Source organism: Larus michahellis, chromosome 1 (assembly GCF_964199755.1).
Source record: "Larus michahellis chromosome 1, bLarMic1.1, whole genome shotgun sequence".
Classification (NCBI taxonomy): domain Eukaryota; kingdom Metazoa; phylum Chordata; class Aves; order Charadriiformes; family Laridae; genus Larus; species Larus michahellis.
Window position 1 is genome coordinate 121093810 of NC_133896.1, and position 23646 is coordinate 121117455.

The following is a 23646-nucleotide window of genomic DNA, read 5'->3' on the forward strand; positions in this document are numbered from 1 at the left end:
GTCGCCCGCCGCGAGCACCACCGGCCCAACGACTAACGGCCGCGCCGAGAAGCGCCGTTGGCGGCGCGCGAACCCCCGCCCTGTCACAGACCGGGGCCTGGGTGTGGGTCTGTGTGGAATGGCGGAACCTGGAAACACCCGTAACTATCGAGGTTTTCCGCCATCGCAGGGCGCCCAACGTCCCCCCCTCTACTTAAGGAGCACTTCCAGTCGCTGCCACCGGGGAATAAGCGCCTAGGGCGGCAGCAGCCGCCAACAGGAAGTCGCTCTCCGCGCACTTCGAGAACGGGCCGGCCTTACGCCCCGCCAGCATCTTACGCCCCGCCCGGCGCCCTCCGCTCGCCCCATCTCCACCGTCGGCAGCGCGGGGCGGGGGCCGCCGGCGCATGCGCAGCCGCGCGGGGTTTCCGGTAACGGTGCGGGCGCCGGTCGTGCGGAGGGACGGATGGACGGCGAAGCGGCGGCGGCGGTTGTTGGTGTGTGGCGCGCGGCTGTGGCGGCGTTGCTGCCCTGCCTGCTGGTCGCGCTGCCCCTACGCTGCGCAGGTGGGTCTCGGTAGAGCGGGCAGGGCAGGGCGAGGTGCGGCGCGGCACCGCGGCGGCGGCTGGGGGCTGGTGCGGTGGCCGTTATAGAATGGTTCGGGTTAGAAGGGACCTTAAAGATCATCTAGTTCCAACCCCCTGCCATGGGCAGGGACACCTCCCACTAGACCAGGCTGCTCAAAGCCCCATCCAGCCTGGCCTTGAACACCTCCAGGGATGGGGCATCCACAGCTTCTCTGGGCAACCTGTTCCAGTGCCTCACCACCCTCACAGGAAAGAATTTCTTCCTAATATCTAATCTAAATCTACCCTCTTTCAGTTTAAAACTGTTACCCCTCATCCTATCACTACGCTCCCTGACAAAGAGTCCCTCTCCAACTCTCCTGTCGGCCCCTTTAGGTACTGGAAGGCCACTATAAGGTCTCCCTGGAGCCTTCTCTTCTCCAGGCTGAACAACCCCAATTCTCTCAGCAGAGGTGCTCCAGCCCTCTCATCATCCTTGTGGCCCTCTGCTGGACCTGTTCCAACAGGTCCGTGTCCTTCTTGTGGGGCCCTGGAGCTGGACACAGTGCTCCAGGTGGGTTTTAATGAGAGTGGAGGGTCAGGAGAGTGGAGAGGAGAGGGTCAGAATCACCTCCCTGGACCTGCTGACCACGCTTCTTTTGACGCAGCCCAGGATGTGGTTGACTTCAAGGGGGAGTTTGGGGTCTGTGCCCCCAGCAGCTGCCCCGTCAAGGCGTGTCGCTTGTGTGTGCCTCTTCTTACATCCTTATGCAGTAAGAAACAACTATTGCATGAAACGTTTTTCAAGGGGGAGGTATTGTGCAGCCCAGATAAGCTGTAAATTACCATACTGTATATTTACAGGACATTGTGACATGCAACAGAGAGTATATGTGCTAAGCTAGTTTGGATAATGAAAATATAGCCATGGACTAGTGGGTGCATGCTGCTTCTGATGCCACCTAAACTCTTGAATTCTGTGTAAGATTGTGTTGTTCTAGTTTGGTATACCAAAAAGAAGACTAGAGAGAGGCTGTTTTCAGGGGTCCACACTTTGCATTCGGGCAGAGAAGTAGCTCTGGCACCTCTTCTCTTTCTTTGTTGCCTTTCAGCCATTTGGTTTTGTGGTGTATTCTTTGTGCATCAGCCTGAAATTCCATCCCAAAACTGGAAGCACTGTGATGATGCATCTACTTTGATTAACCCACACATGTTACAGCAAAGTACTAACATGCCACATGCTACTTCCAGAGTTAGAAGAAATTGTTCTGCTACAGTGACCTCGTGCCTTCTGCCTTGTCAAAACCAGCAGTTCCTCTCTGCTCCTTCTGTATAAAAGTTCTTGCAGTGAGAGTTCTCCCTGGTTCTCTAGAGCACCTTTCTGCCTGTGGAACCAATACCAGTTGGTGTGTGTTTGGTTGTGGCTTTGTTGTTTTGTTTTTTTCAATATCACGTATAACAGGCCTCCTTTCCTTCCTGTGCTGAAAGGTTGGGGTAAAGTTTCCATTGATTCTACCACATACTTAATGTGATAAGCAGTGAGCCATTATGTATTCGTAATGGGATTTCCCCTTCAGTGTCTCATGAGGGAGTGTATTTCTGGCATGCTAAGACTGCTTTCTTCTGCTGTTTAATGGCTTTTATTATTCCATAATGTTATATAATGGTTATTCTTTTTAACCATAATTTATTGAAAATATTAATTAAAATATTATAAATTAAGTAGTGATGTTTGTTTATTAGAACAGTTTTGTATTTATTTTAGTTCGTTAAAATCTGACAGAGGAAGGAAGATAGGCAATTGTGCTAAAAGCTTTTCTTGTCTTCAGTCTCTTCTTTCCATAACAGTCTAATCTATTATAATGTTGTCCTCAGCACCAAAGTGTTTTTTTGCTTTAAGTGAAGAAACTTGAATTAATTTTATATGTCTGTCTTTTAATTGCCAGTAAAATAAACCAGGAAGAAGTCTTGATTTTTTTGGATATTACCTTGCATATCTGCTTTCTATCTAGATCACAAAATTTCACTGGTAATTAAATGTTACTGAGTTTACTCCTTCATTCCTGGATTGCTGTTCATTGGGATTTAAGAAATCATCTTAGGGAAGAAAACACAAAACACTTACTGGAAATGGGGATTGTCATGTGAAAGAATGGATGGGTGGATCATCTATGCATGTCTGTAGTATTGAGAACAAATGTCATGTTGAATCAACCTGAATTTCTGCTATTCTAAAGTAAAAGGCTCCAATTACATGTATTTTGGCTTAGTATTGCTGTTGGATCTATATTGTATACTAACCTCTTAAGCACACTGGAAAAAATAATTATGTTAAACTGCTTCAGTGTGATTTTTCTAGCTCATCAAAATTTTTTTATAGTTCACTGTCAAGAGGGAAGGGTGTATCAAGTGGGGACCTGTTTATAATCTGTGTGATAGAACAGTGTAAGCTTATTAAATCCACATATAACTAAGAGGAAGTTGTTTTGAAAAGCAGGTGTAGAATCAAGATATGTCCTGACAAACTGGAGAGATACTCCAGAGAAAAGTACAGTGGTATTGAAAAAGGATGAGTGCAAGTCTGTGTACTTAGGCAAATAGAGGATGACAAAGGATGGTCTAAATACAAGTTGTTTTTTTTTTTTTTTAAAAAAAAGGCAATGTTACTGTCCTTTGTAATTTATGTGTATAAGTTTAAGTACTATGTTATAGAAAATCCCAAAAGTATTGGGGCACAGCAGTGCTAATTAGAATGAAGAAGGAGGTTAGGTCCTCTGTCTTGTAAGCTAGACTTCCATTTATTAATCTCAGCTGGGGTATTGTTATTTTCAAAGTATGCTGTTTCAAGCAAGTTCAGCCATTTGGAGAGAATACCAAAGAGAACAATCACAGTCATTCAGAAAGCTAGAAAATTTGGCTTAAAACGAAAACTAAAAGAATTCTTGCTGCCATTAATTTTTTTTTCCTCATCGTTAGTAATGTTTAACATGGTTTTCAAATGCATCTGACATAAAGAATAACGTGCTTTAATATTCATAGACAAAAAGTACATGGGCTAAATGTGCTTAGAGGAGATGTAGGTTAGACTTTGGGTTTTGCAGTCTGTAAATGCTCTGTTGTCCATATACTATGAACATCAACTAAGCAAGCATCCTTGCTGTAACGAAACTTGGATCTGTTCTGCAAAGATCCAGACCTCCGATAGAGTGTGCTAGGAAATCTGGTTTGGGAGTTCCTTGCTTTTGATTTACAGAAAGCTTTCTCTAATGGTAAGGATAGCAAAATATTTCAGGAGATTGGAGGCCTGTAAAAGTAGACTATACAGTGGTGGAAACCATAGGACTTCTCTACACAGACATCTGATGACAGACATAGAATTGGCCACCTGTTTTCACCAATGTGAAACACAGGTGATCTTGCAAGGTTTCTTCCGGCTCAGCTTCCGTGTTTCTAGGATATGAATGGGTGATTAGGAAGTGTTAAAATGTGAGTTGGTGATCATTAACTTTTACAAATTCCAACCAAAGACACTTCTTAGGGTATAAAATCATAGTAGACTCTCTGATTATATCCTGCTTCTTACCTGCAACAGGAGATGGAGTGAACAGATGGAATTGCATAGTTATGACCCTGGAACCCTCAATAAAAAGGTATTTGAATTTGGATAAGAAATTTGATTTCCTGGTGAAGATAGTTTGAATTATCAGGGTTTGCTGTCAGGACTGGGAGATCCTTCTGAAGCAATAATCTGGTTTTCTGACCAGGGCTAGGAGGAAAGTCCCTAATCAGGCTTGAGATGCATCTACAAAGAGAGTAGTGGGTTTTTTCAGGTGTTTTTTGCAGTTGTGTTTTATACCAGATGAAGCCAAAACACTGTCTAGTCCAGTTTGCATCTACAGCAGTGGTTAGTAGGGGAGTAGGAAAGAATAAAAGAGGAAGTATGTGGTGACACTTCACAACGTGGTTTTACAGCAGTCTGTAGCGTCAAGACTTTGTATTTGACTCTGAGTTCGTAAGTCAGATAAGAGTTGAGCATTCACAGCCCTAGGGGAAGGAATTCCACAAACTGACTAAGCGTTCAGTGAAGCAGCAGTTTCATTTGTTTGCTTAGGGCAGAGTGGCGCTTGTTTTGTTGCTTCTGGCTTTGTGTTAAGAAGACAGCAAACAATCTTTTGCCACTTGCATTCCTCATGCCACTCATTAGGTGTCTGTAGATCTGTCTTATCCTCCCCTTGGTCTCCTCTTCAGGCTGAAGAATCATAGTCTGATTCCTCCCAGGACAGAAGGTGTTCCATACCTTGGATTGTCCTAGTCACTCTTATCTCCCTTATTCTGTCCTGCTATCTGCTTATGAGAATGGGTGCTCTAGAGCTGCACACGGTGCTGAAGATACGTGTATAATAAATTTATATTATGACATTAAGCTTTCTATTTTACTCCCTTAATTCTCTATCAATTTCTAACTTTTTTCCCCCTTTTTGGCTCTTGCTGAGCACTGACCGCAAGTGCTCACGCACGTACATTCTTGTTGAACATAACACTGAACGACTTTCTGAAAAGTCCCTGAAAACTATAGGGTCTTCCCTGAGTAATTGGAACAAGTTACTTTTAACCCTGTAGTGGATTTTAAGTTAATTTTACAGATGATATCTCTGAACAGCATGTTTCTGTTTATTAAAGTTCTGTGAAGGCTATCACGTGCCGCTGAAAACAGCTCTTAATGCCTTCTTTCAGCAGTTTGTAAGGAGGATTAAAAAAGGGTAAATATCAAGATGGTCAAACATGCATGAGTAAGTTCTTTGAGAAAGAGGTGGTCAAATCTGAGACTTGTGACAGTCATTTTCTGTGCCTTTAACCAAAGCTGTTCTGGAATAAATCCCTTCTAGTTCACTGTGTGTTCTTACTCCATGACTGGAATACTGTATCTTCTCCCGAATGTCAGAATCCAGAGCTGTATTTTTATAATATTGTTTGTATCCAGGGGGAGGATATGATTATTTGCCGTGGTATTTACCAGCTTTAGAAAAAGCTGGCCTAGCTCAAAACATTGGCTGGATGTCTTGTTACATCAGCATGTTTTTTGTAACCTGGGGAGAAAGTATTTCTGGTTAGAAAATGAATATTGAAATGATTTTGGGTTTGCTTCCAGATTTCCTTTTTCCTATCCGACCTCAAATGGAAAAGGTCTAATAAGAATTATTGTAAAGCTTCATGTTACATATAAAATAGGGATTTGAAAATGTGGGGAAAATACTCTGGAAATGCAGTGAACATTTGATTTTTTACCCAACACAAAAATAATAGTCTTAACATGTAGTAGCATTTTTTAATCAGCATTGGAGCTCTGTAGGTGCAATGTGGTTCTCAGCTAATACCATGTTATCTAATGCTACCTTCTTAGGTTTTTTCCAAGGTTCTGTGTTGTTCAGGGTAAAAAAATCTACCTGGGGAATCTCCTGTTGTAAAGACTTCTGTTTAGTGCTGCCATGGCAGGTTTTTAAACCTGGTATGTGTGCTGCTAGAGAGCTGAGGAAATTGTATCTCTCTTTCTGTCTGCTTTAGGAGGCTATTCAAATGTAAGCAGTTGAACTACGTTCCAAAAAGATGGTTTGAAACAAGTTCTCTGTCATACCATTTATTGAGGTCTTTTACAAATAAATATTTAAACAGAGACTGAGAGTATGAATGATATTTTTTACGTCTCTGCAAATATGTGAATACATGTATTTACAGGGAAAAGCATTACTGTGCACTTTGGATGTGAAAGTTACCAATCTGTTGATGGTTCTTTAGAACTGAAATTGAAAGTGTTACGCACTTAAATAATCTTGCACTGGGTCGTAAAGCAATGAATGTTACAAAGCAAGATTATAATGTTCAATCTCTCAATTACGATAGGTGGTGATATTCTTCAAACAAATTATTACTTCCTTTTTTTCTCTGGGAGGCTCTGACTGGCTTATACTTTCTATGGCAGTAGGAGAGTTGTGCTGAGGTTTTTTGCATAATTTTTTTTAATTATTATTAAAAGCTAGTGGAACTCTTTTGTTCCAGGCTTATTGATTCTTAAATTTAATGCACACATTCTCTGATAAAGCAAAAATGATGTTTTCCCATGAAGTGAGTATTTTCTTTGTGAAGGGATATAAATATCCAAAATTGCTATTATTTGCCAAAATCTGAAATAGCTGCCTTTGTTATCATAAGCTTTTTGGCTGAACTTTAGCCATCTATTGGATAAATATCTGAAAAAGAGTTAGTTATTTCCTTTCCTTTCTTATTTTCTAATGATCAAATGTAGCTTGGTATTCTCTGGGCTTATTTTAGTCTGTCAATTTTAGAAGAGTAACAAATTGATGCGTTGTGGAAATAAATTCTGTTGTGGGTTCCATGAGGATTTATTAAATTATTTTCCTTTCAAGTTTTATGCTTTCAGGAGTTATTGCCAAAAGTCAGTAGTATAAGGATAAAAGTTTCACTCTGATCTCCAAAAGGACTTTGCAGACTTCATTTTATAGATTGCTTTCCCACTCACATTTCCTTTTTATAAAGAGAAATGGGTCGTCATGTAAAATATGAAATAGTTTTTGCAACGAAGAGCCACTTTTAATCAAATTCAGGATAACCCTTTAGATGTGCAAACAGACTTTGATTGCCCAGGTGAAATAGGATGTGTTTGTTCTGATTTCTTCCTAATATAATCAAATATTAGACTGACATCAAAAAGCTATTTTAGAGTGATGGTCACCAACATATGTTTTTAGAAGTTGTAGCCATTGGAAAGTGATTAATAGTGTAACACAGAAGTGGTTAAAATAGTCCAGACAGAGAGGTGTGTGGTGATTTTATTTTTTTTATATTTTTTTTCCTCACATGTTAGAAGTTGTAAGTACATTCTTAGTCAGAGGTGTGCAGTGCCTAAATAGTACATAGCCTGGGTTGTAAAAGATATTTTGTATAGGATAACAAGGCAGAAGGACTTAGGTGGAGTTTAAGCTCTGGAAATCTGGATATATGTGCTTAGTTGGTGGTTTTGGTATAATTCTAGTGACTTCTGCCTGAGGTTTTCTCAGTTCATGCATGTTCCCCATGCCTTCATGCTGTTTCCTTTTGCTCTGTAAGCCACAGTCTGGTTTGGTTTCTAGTACTGGAAAACCTTCAGTCCAAACTTTTGCCCCTGACTGAAAATTTTTAGCCTCACTACTTTGAAGCAGTGCCATAGACTGGTGTGATGTAATTCATAGCAAAACATACCTTATAAATAGCTAGATAAATCTCAATTTTCATTAAGTGTCAGAATAACTCCTTCTCCCACAGTACTGTTGCTCTCATCTGTCCTCTGATACCTGAATTGCATACTAAATGGGGCACCTAGGACTCTGCATATCTCAAAGTTAATGGTAAGGAAGTCTTATTTAGGAAGTGGAATATAAGGTAATTATGAGGCAGTTGGGGGTTTTTTAATGATTCTTTTTGAAAGGTGGAAAATAAAGAGGAGAGAGAGCTATCCTGCAGATGATTCTAGCATGCATGCATCCCTCCTGTTGGCAATCTGCCTCTTAAGCCTTTGCTTCTCATGGTCTGGTACCTCCCTTGGTGTTATGGACATACTTATATGTGTCCTGAGACTTAGCACTTGCCCTCCGTGAGTCATTTTATGCACTGTTCTTTGTGTAAAAGAAAACACGGGATTACGGTGAGCAAGATACAAGATCTGATGTGTGATGACGCTTCACTGAAAGGGATTTATGTTCAATATGTTGAATTTATGGCAGTAACACATGATATAAGACAAGCTTGCTATGCTCAGTCTGTTCCGCAATTGTGAAATAACAGCATTATGTCAATCCCTTGGCACTTTGCAGCTGAGACCCAGATGTTGGATCCAACTAATAAGATACTGGTTTAAAAGCGTTCAGACTGCTTATAATGAATTCATGACGGTGAACACAGGCCTTGAATGTTACAACTGTATAAACTTTTTTTAAAGGGGTGTCAGAAGAAAGACTAAGCACAGGCGAAAGAGCTGCGTGGTCAAATAGGCAAAGGAGCTACTTGATGCCGTAGCTCCTGAGCTATATATTGAAGTGCCATTTGAGTAGTGCGGGGTTTTCTTAACTCTTACGTTTACTGTTATTTCATTTCACTATAGCTCTCCACTTTTGTTAAAAAAAAAAGTAAGTTATTCTTAAATTATGTACAAGTTATTTATGCTAGTCTTTACATACCTTTATGTTACTTTCTTGTAGGCCAAACTAATCTGAAGAGTCCACAGGATATTCAGGTCTATGTTGTAAATACAAATTTCACTCTAAGGTGGAAGTACACTGGGAATGACACCAATGTAACATTTTCAGCAGAATACCAGTGGTAAGTATAATTTTATTCTGAGCCAGAAATATCTGGTTCTTATGTGCGTAGACGAGCATATTAATTAATTACTATGCTTCTTGATACTGCCATGTAAAACTTCTAGAGACTTCTTGAAATCCAGAAAATAGAGGCCAGGAAGATTAAGTCTTGAAATGAAGTGGAATCCTAGTATTCTCCTTCATTTGTTTAATTCATATGTAAAATTAGATTGTTCACTCATAACGACGTCTTATAAATGCAGAACACACTTGTTAGTAATGCTTAATACTATGGTAGTTCATTGAGAAGATTAACCGGTGCACTTAGAAATGTAGTATTTAAATTTTTTTTATTCTCTGTTTTTTTTTTTTTAATTAAGCTACATTGTGGCCACACACACACAGAATTTGAGAGAATTTTCAGTGTAGTTTTGAGTAATTTGCCAATGTTTATGAATCCAGATTTCTCATCTGCAAATTTTAATCACCAAATGAAACACTTTAATTTTTGTTCTTAAATATTTGCCTGTTTTTCATTAATTGTTTCATATACCAATACTTATGCATGCATATACATACACGTTTGGTATTTTGTGGCACTCTCCTGACAAGTAAATATTAAAAAACACTTCTAAGATAAAATCACTTAAGTTCTTGATTTTAGGATTTCCTAGTGTATGATTTTGGATTTAAAAAAAAAGCTTACCTTCTTCAATGTGATGAGAAATAGCTGTTTTGAAAATAGTTTTAATTTAAGAACATAATACTGTTCTGAAGGATAAGATAAGAGCTGAGGATAAACAATTACTACTTCAAGTCTGTGCCTCTTTTTTTTTTTTTTTTTGGTCAGGACTTTTTTAATCTCTATATGAAATGTCTCTTTCTTAAATAAGGAATGGATATCTGTTAACTCACAAGAAAAACAGCTTCTCTAAAGCTAATTATTCCAACACTTTTTGCTGAACTCCAGTTTTCTCCTTAGTGTTTCGCTCTTCCCCTAATCTACATTCCTCACTAATGTTAGAATTGGGGTTATTTGCAGCTTTTATGCTCTTTTAACAACTTCTTGCCATCAAGACTTTTACATTTCTTCCTATGAATTATAAATCATTGCCAGACTAGGATCATGTATTAAGGATATAATTCTGGATTTTGACAGTTCTTTGATTCTGTTTTCTGACACTGTGTGTTTACATGGTGACTAAAAGAAACTGGTGTCAGACTTTGCAGACTGATAATTAACCTTTGGTAATAAGGATAACCTAATAAATTAATAGATTAAATTAATGAATTAAATGGCAATATGAATTCCAGGGTAGGTAAGTAGATAACACTCATTACACCGGTGCTGGTGATAAAACAGCATTAAATGGTGTGACATTTATTAGCATTAAGAAGAAAAGGAAAAAGAATCTCAAGACTTAAATTGTGTATTGGTTTTATTTTGGGGATGTTTTCTTTCTTACAGGTTTGAAGACTTTATGACAGATGGAACAGAATGGAAGGAGTTGCCTGGGTGTCAAAAAGTTACTCACATGGAATGTGACTTTTCCTCAGCAATAACCGAATACTATGATAAACATCATGTGCGTTTAAGGACCGAAAGAAGGGAAGAAGTGTCTCCATGGTCTAGCATTTTTGAAATGACTCCGTATGATATAGGTATGAGCTCCATATATATTGTAACTCTTTTAGTAAAATGTCCTTCAGCACATTATTGTGGAAAAATTGTGTGTGGTTTCCATTGCTCATAACATGAGCTAGTGGTTTTCTCAACATAATATAAGGTATTTGCAGGTCACAGAATGTTATTATTCTTCTTTTTCTGGAAAGGGGAAAGTATTCCGAGTGATGCTGGTTTTCTGGCAGCATTTTTTGTCACACTCTAGTTTTCTAGATTTCAGAAAAATCCTTTTTGACAGTGGATGTTTCTGGAAGTTTTCTTCTGACCTTGTGGCTTTCCAGTATACAGTATAATATGGTACTGAAGCCTTCTCTCAATGTTGTATTGATTTCCTTGAGCTAGGTTTCTTGGCTTGCGTGTTTTAGAATAACTTCTACTGATTCTTCACTGCAGATTCTGGAAAACGTTCACCAGTAATATTGCATTTTAACTCTGCTGTTTTTAGAATCGGGTAACAGTGGTTGGTTGTTAGGTTAGATTTCTGTTAGGTACTGCCCAAGATTCATGCAAACTAAGATCCTATAGGCAATTACTGTGATCTTGTTTCTGCCTCAAAAGAATTACAAATAAGATACTATAGGCAGTTATTGTGGTTTTATTAATGTGAATGACTTTTTTGGTGCTTTTTTTTCTTTAAGCAGTCATGCTTGACTCTTTTTCTTATAATATTTGCAGCTCAGATCAGTGCCCCAGGAATAGAGTTGCAGTCCATAAATGGAGTTATAAAAATTAAGATTTCTCCTCCAGAAGCAAATCAGGTCCAAAAAATGTGGATAGATGATACAAGTTTTAAATATAATCTAGTTATCTGGGAAAATTCATCAAATGCAGAGGTATGATCACTGTTCTGTTTTTGTTGTGCTTTTTTTAATTTTTAGCTTTAACATAACTGTCAGAGATGTGCTTTAATTGCTTCATGCTCTAAAATGGAATTGGTTAAATATGTAACTGTGTATAACTGTTTCTATAAGGTTTAAAAGTTGGGAGGGGGTGTTTTCTTCATTTTTTTTGGTTTTGTTTTTGTTAGAGGATTGTATTAGATGTTTTGTGATGAAGAGTTTGTATTTCTGTTAAATGCTGGAGCCACTTTCCAATGCATGAGGAAGAAGGTGAAACCCTCTCAGGTGTGTTGGAGCAGGAGCCACCTTTAGCCGGCAGGAACAGGGAGGGGAAAGAGTTCAAGGCAGTGGGAAGAAGCATTTACAGTAAAGCGTAGATATAGGGGAGGGGAGAGGTAAGAGGCTAACTTGATCTTGCTGAGACCATATAGCTTGACTACAGCTGTCAGTACGCTGTCCTGTGTCATTAATTAAATTCTTCGTTTTTATACTGTAGGCTGGGGCTTTTATGGATTCTTTTGAGGTCTTGTAATTGTGGACTGGTTTCCAAGCCATAATGTGCATCTCGCACAGCAGATATAGCTATTCTGTAAAGACCAAGGTAGAAATAGCTTTTCTTTTTTTTTATCCTTTTAGGGGAATGGGTGCCAGCTAGATTAGGGTAGGAATTGAAGAGGTATCTGTGTTCATTTGGAAGACCTAGTGATAATCGTTACACATCAAAGCGGGGGGGGAAAAAAAGCTTTAAGTTAAGTACAAGCTGTGTACGAAGGTCAGTCACTGAAAAGTCTGGTAAACCAGAAGCAGGAAGGTAGCAGGAGAGGGAGGGGCGAGTGTTCATTCAATGAATGTACTATTAATATAAATGTACTATTTCTCTCTTGAGTATGTGCAGAGTATTTTGTGGTCAGTTATGTGTCGTGTAGAGCAGTACTGCAACCCCTCCCCACTTTCCTGTGTTAAAGGAGCATGACATGTTCCTTCCTCTTGATCACATGGATAAGTTGGAAACTTCCCTTAGCATTTATTCAGCTCATATATTGTCCTTCATTCCCTATTTTAGCATTTTTGATGGCATATTTATATAAATGGTCCGAAACCTGGGGAAGAAAAAAAGATATTTAAAAAAAAATAATCAGCTCATCAGGAAGAACAGTTATCTTCATATGCTGTTTATAATTGTTTCTTACAGTTGAGAAATCAAAGTATTTTTCCTACTGACATAATTGATGGTCTTGCACCAGACACTACTTACTGTTTGAAAGTTCAAGCAACTTACCCTTCGGACGCTAAAGAAGGCTTATTCAGTCCCGTTCATTGTGTAAAAACTACTCGTAAAGGTACAGAGTAAAATTGTTTTATCTTAAAAATGATTCCTCAACTTTAAACTGTTGGAAAGTAAATTGTTCTAAAGCAATAGAAATATGCAGAAATGCCAAGTTCCTACTCACATTTTCTATTTTAAATCAATATAAAATATGTCACCTATCAATATTAGAGTTTTAATAGTACATCAGGGTTTTTGCTCTGAGGCAAATTCTGTCCATTCATTTTGATTGCAAAAACTACTTTCTGTATTCTGGAAAACTGGCTATTTTTGAACTTATGACTTTGAATTGGGAGGAAAGGGATGTGTGTAGGTAAAACAAAAGCCTTTTGTATATTTGGCATTAAATTAATGCGTGTAAAGTTGAGCTAAGCTTAAAAAAAAAATTGGTTTTATGCAGGCCTTGGTTAATTTATTATTACAGATTCTGAAGAATGACTTTGTGGCAGTTTGCCACCAGTTGCATGTTTTGCATGTCTAAATTTAAATTCTTTTATGTGCTGTTCAGTTGTCAGATTAAGTACTTTTAAATGTTTATTTCAGGAAGAAAGTAACTGTGGGAATGTAGAAAGTCAAAACATTCAATTGAACGAGTAATACATCAGAATTACTTTACGTTTACGCATGTATATTTTACACTTTTTTTTCTCATCGAGTTATTGCTGAACTAGTTTATTTCCACTAATCTCAACACTTCTGTACTTGAGTTTTTCTAAATTGATTTTTAAGAGGTTTCTTTTTCACTAAAGGTTTAATATGCTGTATATATCACAGACTTCAATTTGCCATCTTTGTAATGAAAACAGGCATTTTTTTTAATTATTCAAAGTGTACAATGACCATTTACATGAAAATAGCCCATTCAGTGAGAAATTGCTGTACATAATATAAAGCTTTTCGTTAGCTGTGGATTTCCTTTTCTTTTCATGTTGAGCAGCAAATGTCCTATTCTGTGCAACAAACGTGAGCATTCTTGCTTTGAATATGAAATTTCATCTGCATTGGAATAATTGGTATAAACAACATGTGAGCTACAATGTACAGTATCTCGGGTAAGTTAAATGATTTCTATATCTCTGTTTAAATGTGTTATGTCATTCTAAATGCCATCCATTGTATTCTGCAAGTAGTTATTAGAAGCTGAAGTGAAATACTTGGCTAAAGGGGCTTAATGTATTCCTTGAAACATTGGGTACCTCATCTGGATATCTGTGGCTTTTAAAAGGATTTCATGTAACATCATATCCTAGAATTTCAGGACACTAGGCTTCTTTTAAGAGTGTTAAATACCTGATGAAATGGACTACTAAATATGTGCTAAGTACTGTTTTTTAAAAAATGTGGAGTTTTCATTGCTTTGTATCTCTTTGAATGTGAAGAAATCAGAGGACTGGAAGTGAGCAAAAATGCAGGCTTTCAAGGTTTCAGTTGTCAACTTGATTAATTCTGGTCAGATCCCAACAGGAGAAAACGCCATCGTGCCTATAAACCTGTATCTTAATATCTAGTTGTCACACAAGTATTGTGACCAGCATCTAAATGAAGAGGAGAGATACCCTGAGCTTTTTTATTTTTTTTTAATTTTTTTGGCATGACAGAAAAATAATTGACTTAATAGAACTATATGAAAAATCTTAATCTGGATTTTAAAAATTTCTAAAACCGATACATAATTTTTCTATTGAGGCTTGATTAAATCAGTAATTTATATTTCCTGATACAGTTAACTTCATTGTTTCAGTTACAAATGAAAAAACAATATTCTGAATATGAGAAATTTCTAAGAGGCCCGCTCTTCCAAAAATAAACACACAGCCCCCCCACTATGTAGCACAAGTGAACATGCTTTTTTTTTTTTAGAGTTCAAGGACCTCACATCAAAAACTATTAAAATATCTCTTGCAGTGCATATCTAAAGAAACTTTATGATGATTACTCAACGAAGTGGCTCAATGTACCCGGATGTGAAAACATCACTGATACACAATGCAATTTTTCATCTATCATCACTACTGTTTCTGGAATTTTTTATCTTCGTGTGCAGGCCACGAATGAATATAATAAATCATGTTTGTCTAATGAAGTAAAAGTAGATCCTCTGGTAACAAGTAAGCAAATGTGTTTTCTTAAATTTTCATTTCTCAACAAACACATACAAACAAATTACATACCAAAAGAAACTTGCTAGATTAATGAAACTGAATACGTAGTTCCCCTACAGAAACTGTGTTGGTAATCCTGGCCCCATCAAGTTAAACAGGAATTTTTCCACGGTCTTCTCTGTTCATCATAGCCAGTATTTCTCTATGTTTAAATCCTGTCACTTGCTTTCCAAAATTAAACCACAAAGCATTATATGGCATTTTATAATCTCACTGCATACTACATTAATCACTATGTGATGTTGTAGTAGAAATATCCCTAGTCTGACTTGCTGTTGACAGGGAGCACTTCTTGATATCTCAGAAAAACGATGCCAAAGTCAAATAACTTCAGAATCCACTGCCTCTATTTTCTTGTGTGTCTACTTACATGTCCTCCTCTATACCCCTGCACAGTGCACCCCTGAATTTTGTGCTGAAGCAGTATTACATTGACATACAACCCTGAAGATTTTCATGAAAATGATAGTGACATCTAAGTCAAAAATATGTAACACTCTCCAGAGTGAAATTATAGTAATTTTTATCTTTGTTGCACTTTTTCGATTTTGTGAGAAATGTGACATTACTAAAATGTTTGACTTCAAAAAAGTTATCAGTCATAAACCTCAAGAAATGTTTATCTAATATGTAGGGTAATATTCCATTGCCTTCCACATTGAAGTGGAATCAATATCTGTTCTATATGTCAGCTTTCCCTTGTCCAAGCTCTTGGTAATTAGATAATTCTTTAATAAGATAACAGTGACCTAGGTAAATAATTCAACAAAAGAAAATGAAAACTGTAATTCTTCTCACTTTTCAACTATAAGTGTGAAAGAAGGTATATGTGAAAAAGAAGGCCCGTATCCTGATGAGATTAGGAACTGTTCAGTAGTTTCACTTTAACTTGCACAGAGTTAATTACCGTCTGTGTATTTCATGTCACTGAAATTTGCAGAAGCAACATATGAATGTGGAAAGAAAAAATAATTGAAATATTCCTTAGGACTCAAGATTCTGAATAAAGCTATTAGTCAAGTTAGACTTTTAAGTATATGTTTCTTTAAAATTGTCATAGATTTAAACTACACTATTTTAGGCAATATTTTTATTTGAATTCTTTCAATCTTATTGTTAACTTTTTTTTTTAAATGTCTTAAGATGAAATTGGCCCTCCTGGTGTAAAGGTGGACATCAGTGATGTTTTGCTTCATGTCCAGATTTATCCTCCAGGAGGATCTGAAAGTGAAGTCATGAGTAACCATTATGACTTGTCTTACCGGGTTCTGTATTGGAAGAATTCATCGAATAATGAGGTATGAACTAGATAACAAATTTTATATACTGTTTTAAGTATTTATGATTTTAGTACTGAGTTTGAGTTCTCCTCAAGAAGCTTATTTTCAAAAGAGGTACATTATCAATCATGCAATCAATTTGTTGGTGGTTTTTTTTCTGAAAGATTCTTTTAAAAAATCTGATCAAGATGACTTTTATCACGAAGTAATTGAGATTTTAATCTTTTTCCATTGATGTGTCTGTATACAACAATTTGCAGAACTGCACCGAAACGGCTCACTTTTGAAGTTTGTAGGGTTCTTCTGCCCTCTTTCTTACAGGATGACTCTGTGCACTGTTTTAATTAAGGTAGCTTCTGGCCCCTCAGATCCTTTTCTTTCTGTATTTGCAGTTTTATAGCTACATGTATCATAAAACAATGCAGTCTTTCGTGGTTTTTAGCTCACATTTTACTGTATCTTTCCATATTGTTTAGATGCTCCTTATAGTAAAATTTCAGTAATCGGTAAATGTGTATGTGTAAATGCATGGAAGAAGAGAAGAAAACAAACTGCAACATGAAGAAGTTTCATTTTGCACACAGGTTTGAATTGCAAAATTTCAGTGTGGTGAAAGCAGTTGGTTCTTGTCGATGAGTGTTTCCTGAATGTGCTCGCTTAGGAGAGAGTTGTGTGGGTTTTTTATTTTATTTAATCAAGTGCAGAATGGTGTCTGACTTCTTACAGAATTACTTCTTTGGCAGAGGCCAAAATTCTAATCTGTTTAAGAGTGACTCTTGTACTATTGTGTGCATCTTATTCCTTCAATTTTTCTTTTTCAGGAGGAAATCAAAATGAAAGAGATAAAACAAACAATAGGAACAATCTCTGATCTAGCACCCTCAACTTTGTACTGTGTGAAAGTACAAGCATTCTCAAAAGCTTACAACAAAAGCAGTCATTTCAGCAAAGAGGAATGCATCAAAACACCTGCAGGTAGGAAGAGCTTGGGAATTGTTATGCCACTGGGAGTGAAATTGTTAACCCTTCAGGGGCCTTTACAGGTCTCCGAAGTTAAAAAAATACTTGCAGCATGGCTTAATGGCCTCGCAGAGTTAGCACCTAGTTGGGCAGAGATCCGTATCAGCAGTCTGTCACGTTGCTGCTCTGTGTTCTCTCCTATAGCTAAACTAATAAACTGCTTCTGTTCTGACTTGGTCAAAATTACGTTCTGGTTATTCCATGAATAACCAGAAATTTATAAATTATCTCGGGTTAATAACTATAATGATTGTGAATTGAATTTAGTTCTGCACAATGACTTGTTAATAGGCAAGGTTTAATTTCCAGTACATTTAAGATATTTTTAGTAGGGTGCAAGGAATCATTAAGTGTTATGTTTTCAAGAATATTTTACCTTTGAAATTGTCTTAATTCTTCTGTGAGTGAATTAAACTTTAAAAAATCCTGTGATAAAGCGTGAGGAGACAAATCATCAGACTCATCACAGCTGAAAACTCACTTTTAAGCAAAAGGAGAATATGTTTGTAGGTGGATTATACTCAGAATGTAAGAGTGAGTTATCTGTTGAATTTAATTTGGCCAGTTGTCTTCTATTAACAGGCTGTAACACTAGAGAAATTACTAAGTATCCAAACTGACTTAGAGCTAAGAAAATGTAATAATAGTAATGCTACTTTCTCACATCTTAAGCTTTAAGGATTCATTTATATTGTAGTTCTCACTGCTTTGTCTTTATCAAGCCTAAAAAGAAACAAATGCTACCTTTTTACCTTTGTAGGAGAAATTCTTTTATCTATTTTACTAGTTAGTTATTAGTTTTCCCCATATCCTTCTATTATAATAAGCCTACTTAAAACCAAGCAGTCCATTCAAGACTCTGTATTGAGAGACATGCAGTCATACAGATTACTTCCCTGTACTTCCCATATGTTCTTATGTCCCAGTGTGGAAATCTTTTATTCCTTGATCTTTCATACTAACTGGAAATAGAGATAAAAAGACCTGATTGTCTCATCTTCATTTTTTTAAAGTGTCTTCTGGTATGTATTATTTTTAGTAGGGTCAAAGTCCCTTCGATTTGTTTGTTTGTTAGAGATCATGCCAGAAAATATTTTGCAAAGGAAAAGAGAGGAGGGGAGCCTAAGGAAGCTTGCAAGGCTCTTGAACTTAAGCACTGAATAGTTTATGACTGTACAGATAAAAGGTTTCTTTGACTAAAATATTTTACTATCAAAAGCAGGATTCCATTACGTAAACTCCTTCTACTATAAGGTCCCAATCTTAAGTCCTGGAACTGAGCCTGGCCTGTTGAAGGTTTTCCACAGTTTCTGGGTTAATATGGGAATGCAGGACCATACTTACAGAATGGTTTAGGTTGGAAGGGACCTTCAACGATCATCTAGTCCAACCCCCTTGCCATGGGCAGGGACATCTCTCACTAGATCAGGTTGCTCAAGGTGCCATCCAACCTGACTTTGAACACTTCCAGGGATGGGGCAGCCACAACTTCTCTGAGCAACCTGTTCCAGTGTCTCACCACCCTCATTGTAGAGAATTTCTTCCTTATGTCCAATCTAAACCTACCCTCTTCCAGTTTAAAACTGTTGCCCCTTGTCCTGTCACTACAGGGTTTAGGAAAAAGTCTGTCTGTCTTATAAGCCCCTGTTAAATATTGAAAGGCTGCAATAAGCTGTCCCCGGAGCTTTCTCTTCTCCAAGCTGAAACCCAACTCTCTCAGCCTTTCTTCCTAGGAGAGATGTTCTACTCATCTGACTATTTTTGTGGCCCTGCTCTGGAGTACTGTAGCAGGTCTATGTCTGTCTTGTGCTGGAGGCCACACAGCTGGATGCAATACTCCAGATGGGGTCTCATGACAGCAGAGTAGAGGGGCAGAATCACCTCCCTCCAACTGCTGGCCACTTCTTTTTATGCAGCCCAGGATACAATTGGCTTTCTGGGCTGTATGCGCACATTGCTGGCTCACGTCCAATTTTTCATGCACCAGTACCCCCAAGTCCTTCTCAGCAGGGCTCCTCTCAATCCCTTCATCCCCCAGCCTGTATTGATACTAAGGACTGCCCCAGCCCAAGTGCAGGTCTTTGTGCTTGGCCTTGTCGAACTTCATGAGGTTCATATCAGCTCACTCCTCAAGCCTGTCAGGGTCCCTCTGGATGGTGTCTCTTCCTTCAAGTTAATCAACTGCACTGCTGCGCTTGACATCGTCAAGTTGATAACACCATGTTTGAGCATTGAAGTGAAACTCAACTTGCCTTTCTGTACTGACAAAGTAAAATCTTCTGCTGAGCTAGCGTCTAGACTACCAGTGTGGAAAATAACTGGAATAGCCTTAAGATTGATTTCTTACTCAGATAAACATCGAAAGGAATAGATGCTCACTGGAAGATCCTTGTTCTCTCTGTTGGCTGTGTTGTAGTCATTTGAAGCTTACGATTGGAGTTCCTCTTCTGTCCAAGAAATCGTTTGGATGCTTTTGGGCCCCTGAAGACCCTGCATGTCTAGGCACTGTAATCATCTCCTGGCAAAATAACCATGGGCCAACTTCACTGTAGTAACTGCCCATTCTTACTCCCGTATCTCTGCCTTTTTAAAGGAGAGAGCTCTTGTCGATTATGTATTATGTTCCTTGGGGTTAGATGCTGTACACAGGCAATAGTGCAATAGGTTTGCATGCATCAAGTGCTTCATGGTAGCTATTTATGTGTAGCCTTTTTGTCTTGTTGTCAAATAGCGATATATAACTAGAATATAACTGGGAATAACTGGATCTTGGTTCTGATCCTGCCTGCAAGTGCTTCTGTTCTTATATTGGATAAATACTTTGTGCTGTGTTTTTAATATAAAAACTATTTAAGATATGGGAATGGCATAATTTTTGTAATGATCATCATGCCTGTGTATAGTACTGTAAAAATGCGAAATTTTATGATAAATACTGTAGCAGATTTGGAGATAAATCTGTTCTTTAATCTTTGTAGTTTATGAAGAGCTAGACTGAATGGTTTTTATTCACTTTTTTAGATGAAATTTTACCTCTGACCATTTTAGCAACATTTTTAACTGCCCTGATTGCTGTCTTGCTTGTGGCTGCACCACTTGTTTTTGCCCTGTATCAAGCCTACAATAAAATCAAATATGTGTTCTTTCCATCATGCCAGCCTCCTTTGAACATAGAGGTAAGATAAGACTTATATCTGCTTAATAAATGAGAAAATTATTTTTAGAAAAACGGACAGAAAATATAATGAAAAAGTGTTTATTTGTTATCCTGTGGTCTTATGGGTATGCCAAGATTAATTGTATAAGTTTTAACAAAGTGTAGAAATTCCTATGGAAAAAATGGGTAGTGTCAATTTCTAGAATTCTGCAATTAGCAAATATTTTAAATGTTATGGGTTTTTTCTTCTGTCTGTCTGAAAGCGTTGCTAACGATCCTTCATCCAATTTGATAACGTGCTTTTGCCCTGCTGCGTGAGACCAGAAATGTTTTCCCATTGTGTTATCTGGAAGAGCATGCTCTAGCCTTTTTGCCATCCTTTAAAACTCAGAGGAGGCAAAAATGCAAGCCTAATCTTTAGAGGAAATTTTGCTGGAGCAGGCAGCAAATGCTTCTACCATGTCCTGACCTAGCGGCCTGGATGGTCTCAAAAAGGGCAGATGTTGTCCAGTTTCCAGCTCAGCTTGGCACAGGTAATACTTAGTAGGGATCCTGTTCTGGAATGAACAGGATAACACATTAAGTGTAGGTATATTTTGAAATGTAGCAAGAACTGCCTTTCACTGTGCTTTCTTCTGTGTCTCTTAGAACATTGATGTTAAGCAGTGCATGGCCTTCCTAACGTGTGTCATCTTCTCACTGAAGCTCCTAGTATATGTAGTGTACGAAGCTTTCTGAATGAAGTTGTCATTTAAAACCAGTCTCGTAATTTACAAGGGCTAACCTCTGACCGTAACTTATTTGTAAGACAGTATTTTATCTGGTTTGTTTGGTATAATACTGGTAACATAATTAGTGCAATGCATATTTAGAGCCTTTTGTCGTGGATTTGATATAAATGACCACTTCAGAGAACGGTTATAAAGCATGCAGGATAGACAGCAGTGCACTATCGAGAGCTGCATAAGGCTTGGTATCCTGCTGCCACAGCTCGCTTTCTCTTTCTTCTTTCTAACTTTGCTTTATGACTGATGGTGATTTGTAGACTTTGTCATCCCTGCGCTACCACGTGATATTTGAAAGTGTTCTTGTGTGGACTCATAAGGCCATAATCAATGAAATACTGCAATTGTACAGATGATCGACAACTATGAGCATAGCAAGAGTTAAGATTAATGTTAGTGTCATTCTTTAGTGTTTAATTATACGAATGCAGCTGAGCTTCATCCTAACTCTGAATTTGTGAATTAGGGAAACAAATAGCATGTTATAGGTAGAAAACCTCATGATGCTACTGAACACTATAAATCAGATTTGTACAGCAGTGGTGTTAAGCAGAATCATTATTTAGGTATTGTATATGAATGTTCATCTCCTTCTTTTCTGCTTCTCTTTTTGCAGGGTTTTGGAGGACAGCTCTTTGACAGTCCTTGTCTGTCAACTACAGAAGAACCAATAGAAAATTGTTCTATAATTGAGACTATCATCACAGAAGAACTAAATCAAATTGATTTTAAAGACTACAAACATTCTAAACAGAGCAGTCGAGATTCAGGGAATTATTCTAACGATGACGATACTTCAGGGAGCAAAGTGTCGGAAGAAACGCTAGAAAAGGAAATACTATAACTTTTGAGAAAATAAAATTCATATATGGGACTGTCAATGTAATAAACACTTAAAACTTTTTTATTATGAAAGTTGCAGCCTAAGGAAGACAGTGTGACTTTGGGATCTTTGTCTTCAAGTTTCCAAATCTGCACTTTGTTAGTGGAAAGTTACATACCCTCTCTGCTGCAAGCTGACTGAAGTTAAAACAGTTGACTCCTCGTACCTTACACCACCGTGACTTTTCATCATATGATAAAAAGAATACCATGTGCATACAGAGGAGCAGAATCTGTACGCTTTTTATACTTGAACCTGATAACCTCAGGGAAAGCCTACTCTGTTCTACAAGAAGAGCTGCTCGCTGTCTTAGAGGTTTGTCTTGAATGCCAGTGTACTGTGACAGAAAGCCTTACCTTCCAGTGTTGAATCTTACAGTGTTTACACAGGCAGAAGGGAAGTGATGCCAGATACAATTTTAAATACTCTTCTGATATTCTCTTTCAACCCCCTTAGGGGCAGTGCTTTTTGTTTCAGCGGGTCCAGAGCAAAAGATGCAAAGAGACAACAGTAGCCTCAGTGAGGCTCCTCTGAGCCTCATTGGAGAATTCTTTGTGGCTGTGGCTGCCGGATGCTCCCAGTGCTCACTTGCTTGTTCGTGTATCTGTGTCCCTGTGTCAGGGTGCTCTTCTCCTACAGCAACTACAGGGAGGGGAAGAGGCAAGAAGGAGGTCTGCTTCACTTTACTATAAAGAAGAATTTCATAGTGGAAGCTCTTTGTAAATAGAGGTTGGGTCAAATTGTTTTGCACTGCATTTAGGATAAAAAGCAACAAATGTACACTGTAAGAAGAAACTAAATAATATTGTTTACTTTAATGACAAGGCATGTTAAGAGGTGTATTCTTGATTACTTTTTTCCCCCATGGCTAAATAACCAGAAGTGTAAAATATTTACTTCTAATTGAATTGTATTTAGAAATGTGAATCGCTTTTAACAAGGAAGAAATTTATTTCTGCAATTAGAAGGACCCAGGTTGAATTTAGAAAATGCCTTTTAACAAATGGTGAAGATGCTTGTCATTCAGAGCTTTTTTTTCAGCTTAATCTCATTTTGCCAGCAGACTTTTCTTTGTATAAGGATACGCTGCAATAATGTTTCAATTTGTGTGCCACTTTCTTCTTACGACATCTTTTTTAAAGATGCTTATTTTTTTTATGAAGAAATTGATTTAGACTAAACTGGTTTTGAGCTTTGTGGCCTGTTGTTTATTGTAACAAGCAACCGTTGGTGTTTGTATATAATTTTTTCAATTTTGATGATGAGGTCTAATTTTATAAATTTTATGTCCCTATGTTCATTGAAGAACACAATAAATTTTGCACATTTACTTCTCAGTCCCTTTCTTGGTTCCGTGTATTTCTTGATGTAGTGATATTGAAGCTACACCATGGAGCATATGCCACGAGTCTTCAGTTACTGTCCTTCCTAAAAAACCCAATGTGAAGCATATCATATATAAATTTAATTAGCACTTACATGGGAGTGGTGCATGATTTAGACAAACTGGAAAGAAAGTGCTGATTTATTTTCTGAATTGAGGCTTAAAATCAGAACACTGAATGTGAGCGTTCCAGTCATTGTGGTCTTTGGTAAATAGTTCCTGTCTGTGA

The 23646-nt window shown here is 37.8% G+C and overlaps 1 protein-coding gene across 2 annotated transcripts; it reads left to right on the forward strand.

Annotated features, from left to right (window-relative positions):
- The first annotated feature begins 359 nt into the window (after positions 1–359).
- On the forward strand, positions 360–23370 carry IFNAR1 (interferon alpha and beta receptor subunit 1). Of its 2 annotated transcripts, none has more exons than XM_074601144.1 (11): positions 360–545; positions 8795–8915; positions 10365–10558; positions 11256–11413; positions 12612–12759; positions 13684–13798; positions 14652–14854; positions 16052–16206; positions 17010–17163; positions 20367–20384; positions 21767–21977. In XM_074601144.1, the coding sequence occupies exons 1-11, from the start codon at positions 446–448 to the stop codon at positions 21787–21789; spliced, it is 1389 nt and encodes a 462-aa protein (XP_074457245.1). In that variant the 5' UTR covers positions 360–445; the 3' UTR covers positions 21790–21977. The 2 variants fall into 2 exon arrangements, with proteins under 2 accessions (XP_074457245.1, XP_074457237.1); XM_074601136.1 differs by having other exon boundaries at positions 367–545; positions 20230–20384; positions 21767–23370.
- Positions 23371–23646: the final 276 nt, after the last annotated feature.

What these genes read in the sequence shown, in the direction of transcription:
- IFNAR1 (XM_074601136.1), top strand. Translation starts at nt 446, where the DNA reads ATGGACGGCGAAGCGGCGGCGGCGGTTGTTGGTGTGTGGCGCGCGGCT. An exon ending in AATGACTCCGTATGATATAG is followed by an intron (nt 10,559 to 11,255) that starts GTATGAGCTCCA and finishes TAATATTTGCAG; the next exon opens with CTCAGATCAGTGCCCCAGGA. An exon ending in AGAATTCATCGAATAATGAG is followed by an intron (nt 16,207 to 17,009) that starts GTATGAACTAGA and finishes TTTCTTTTTCAG; the next exon opens with GAGGAAATCAAAATGAAAGA.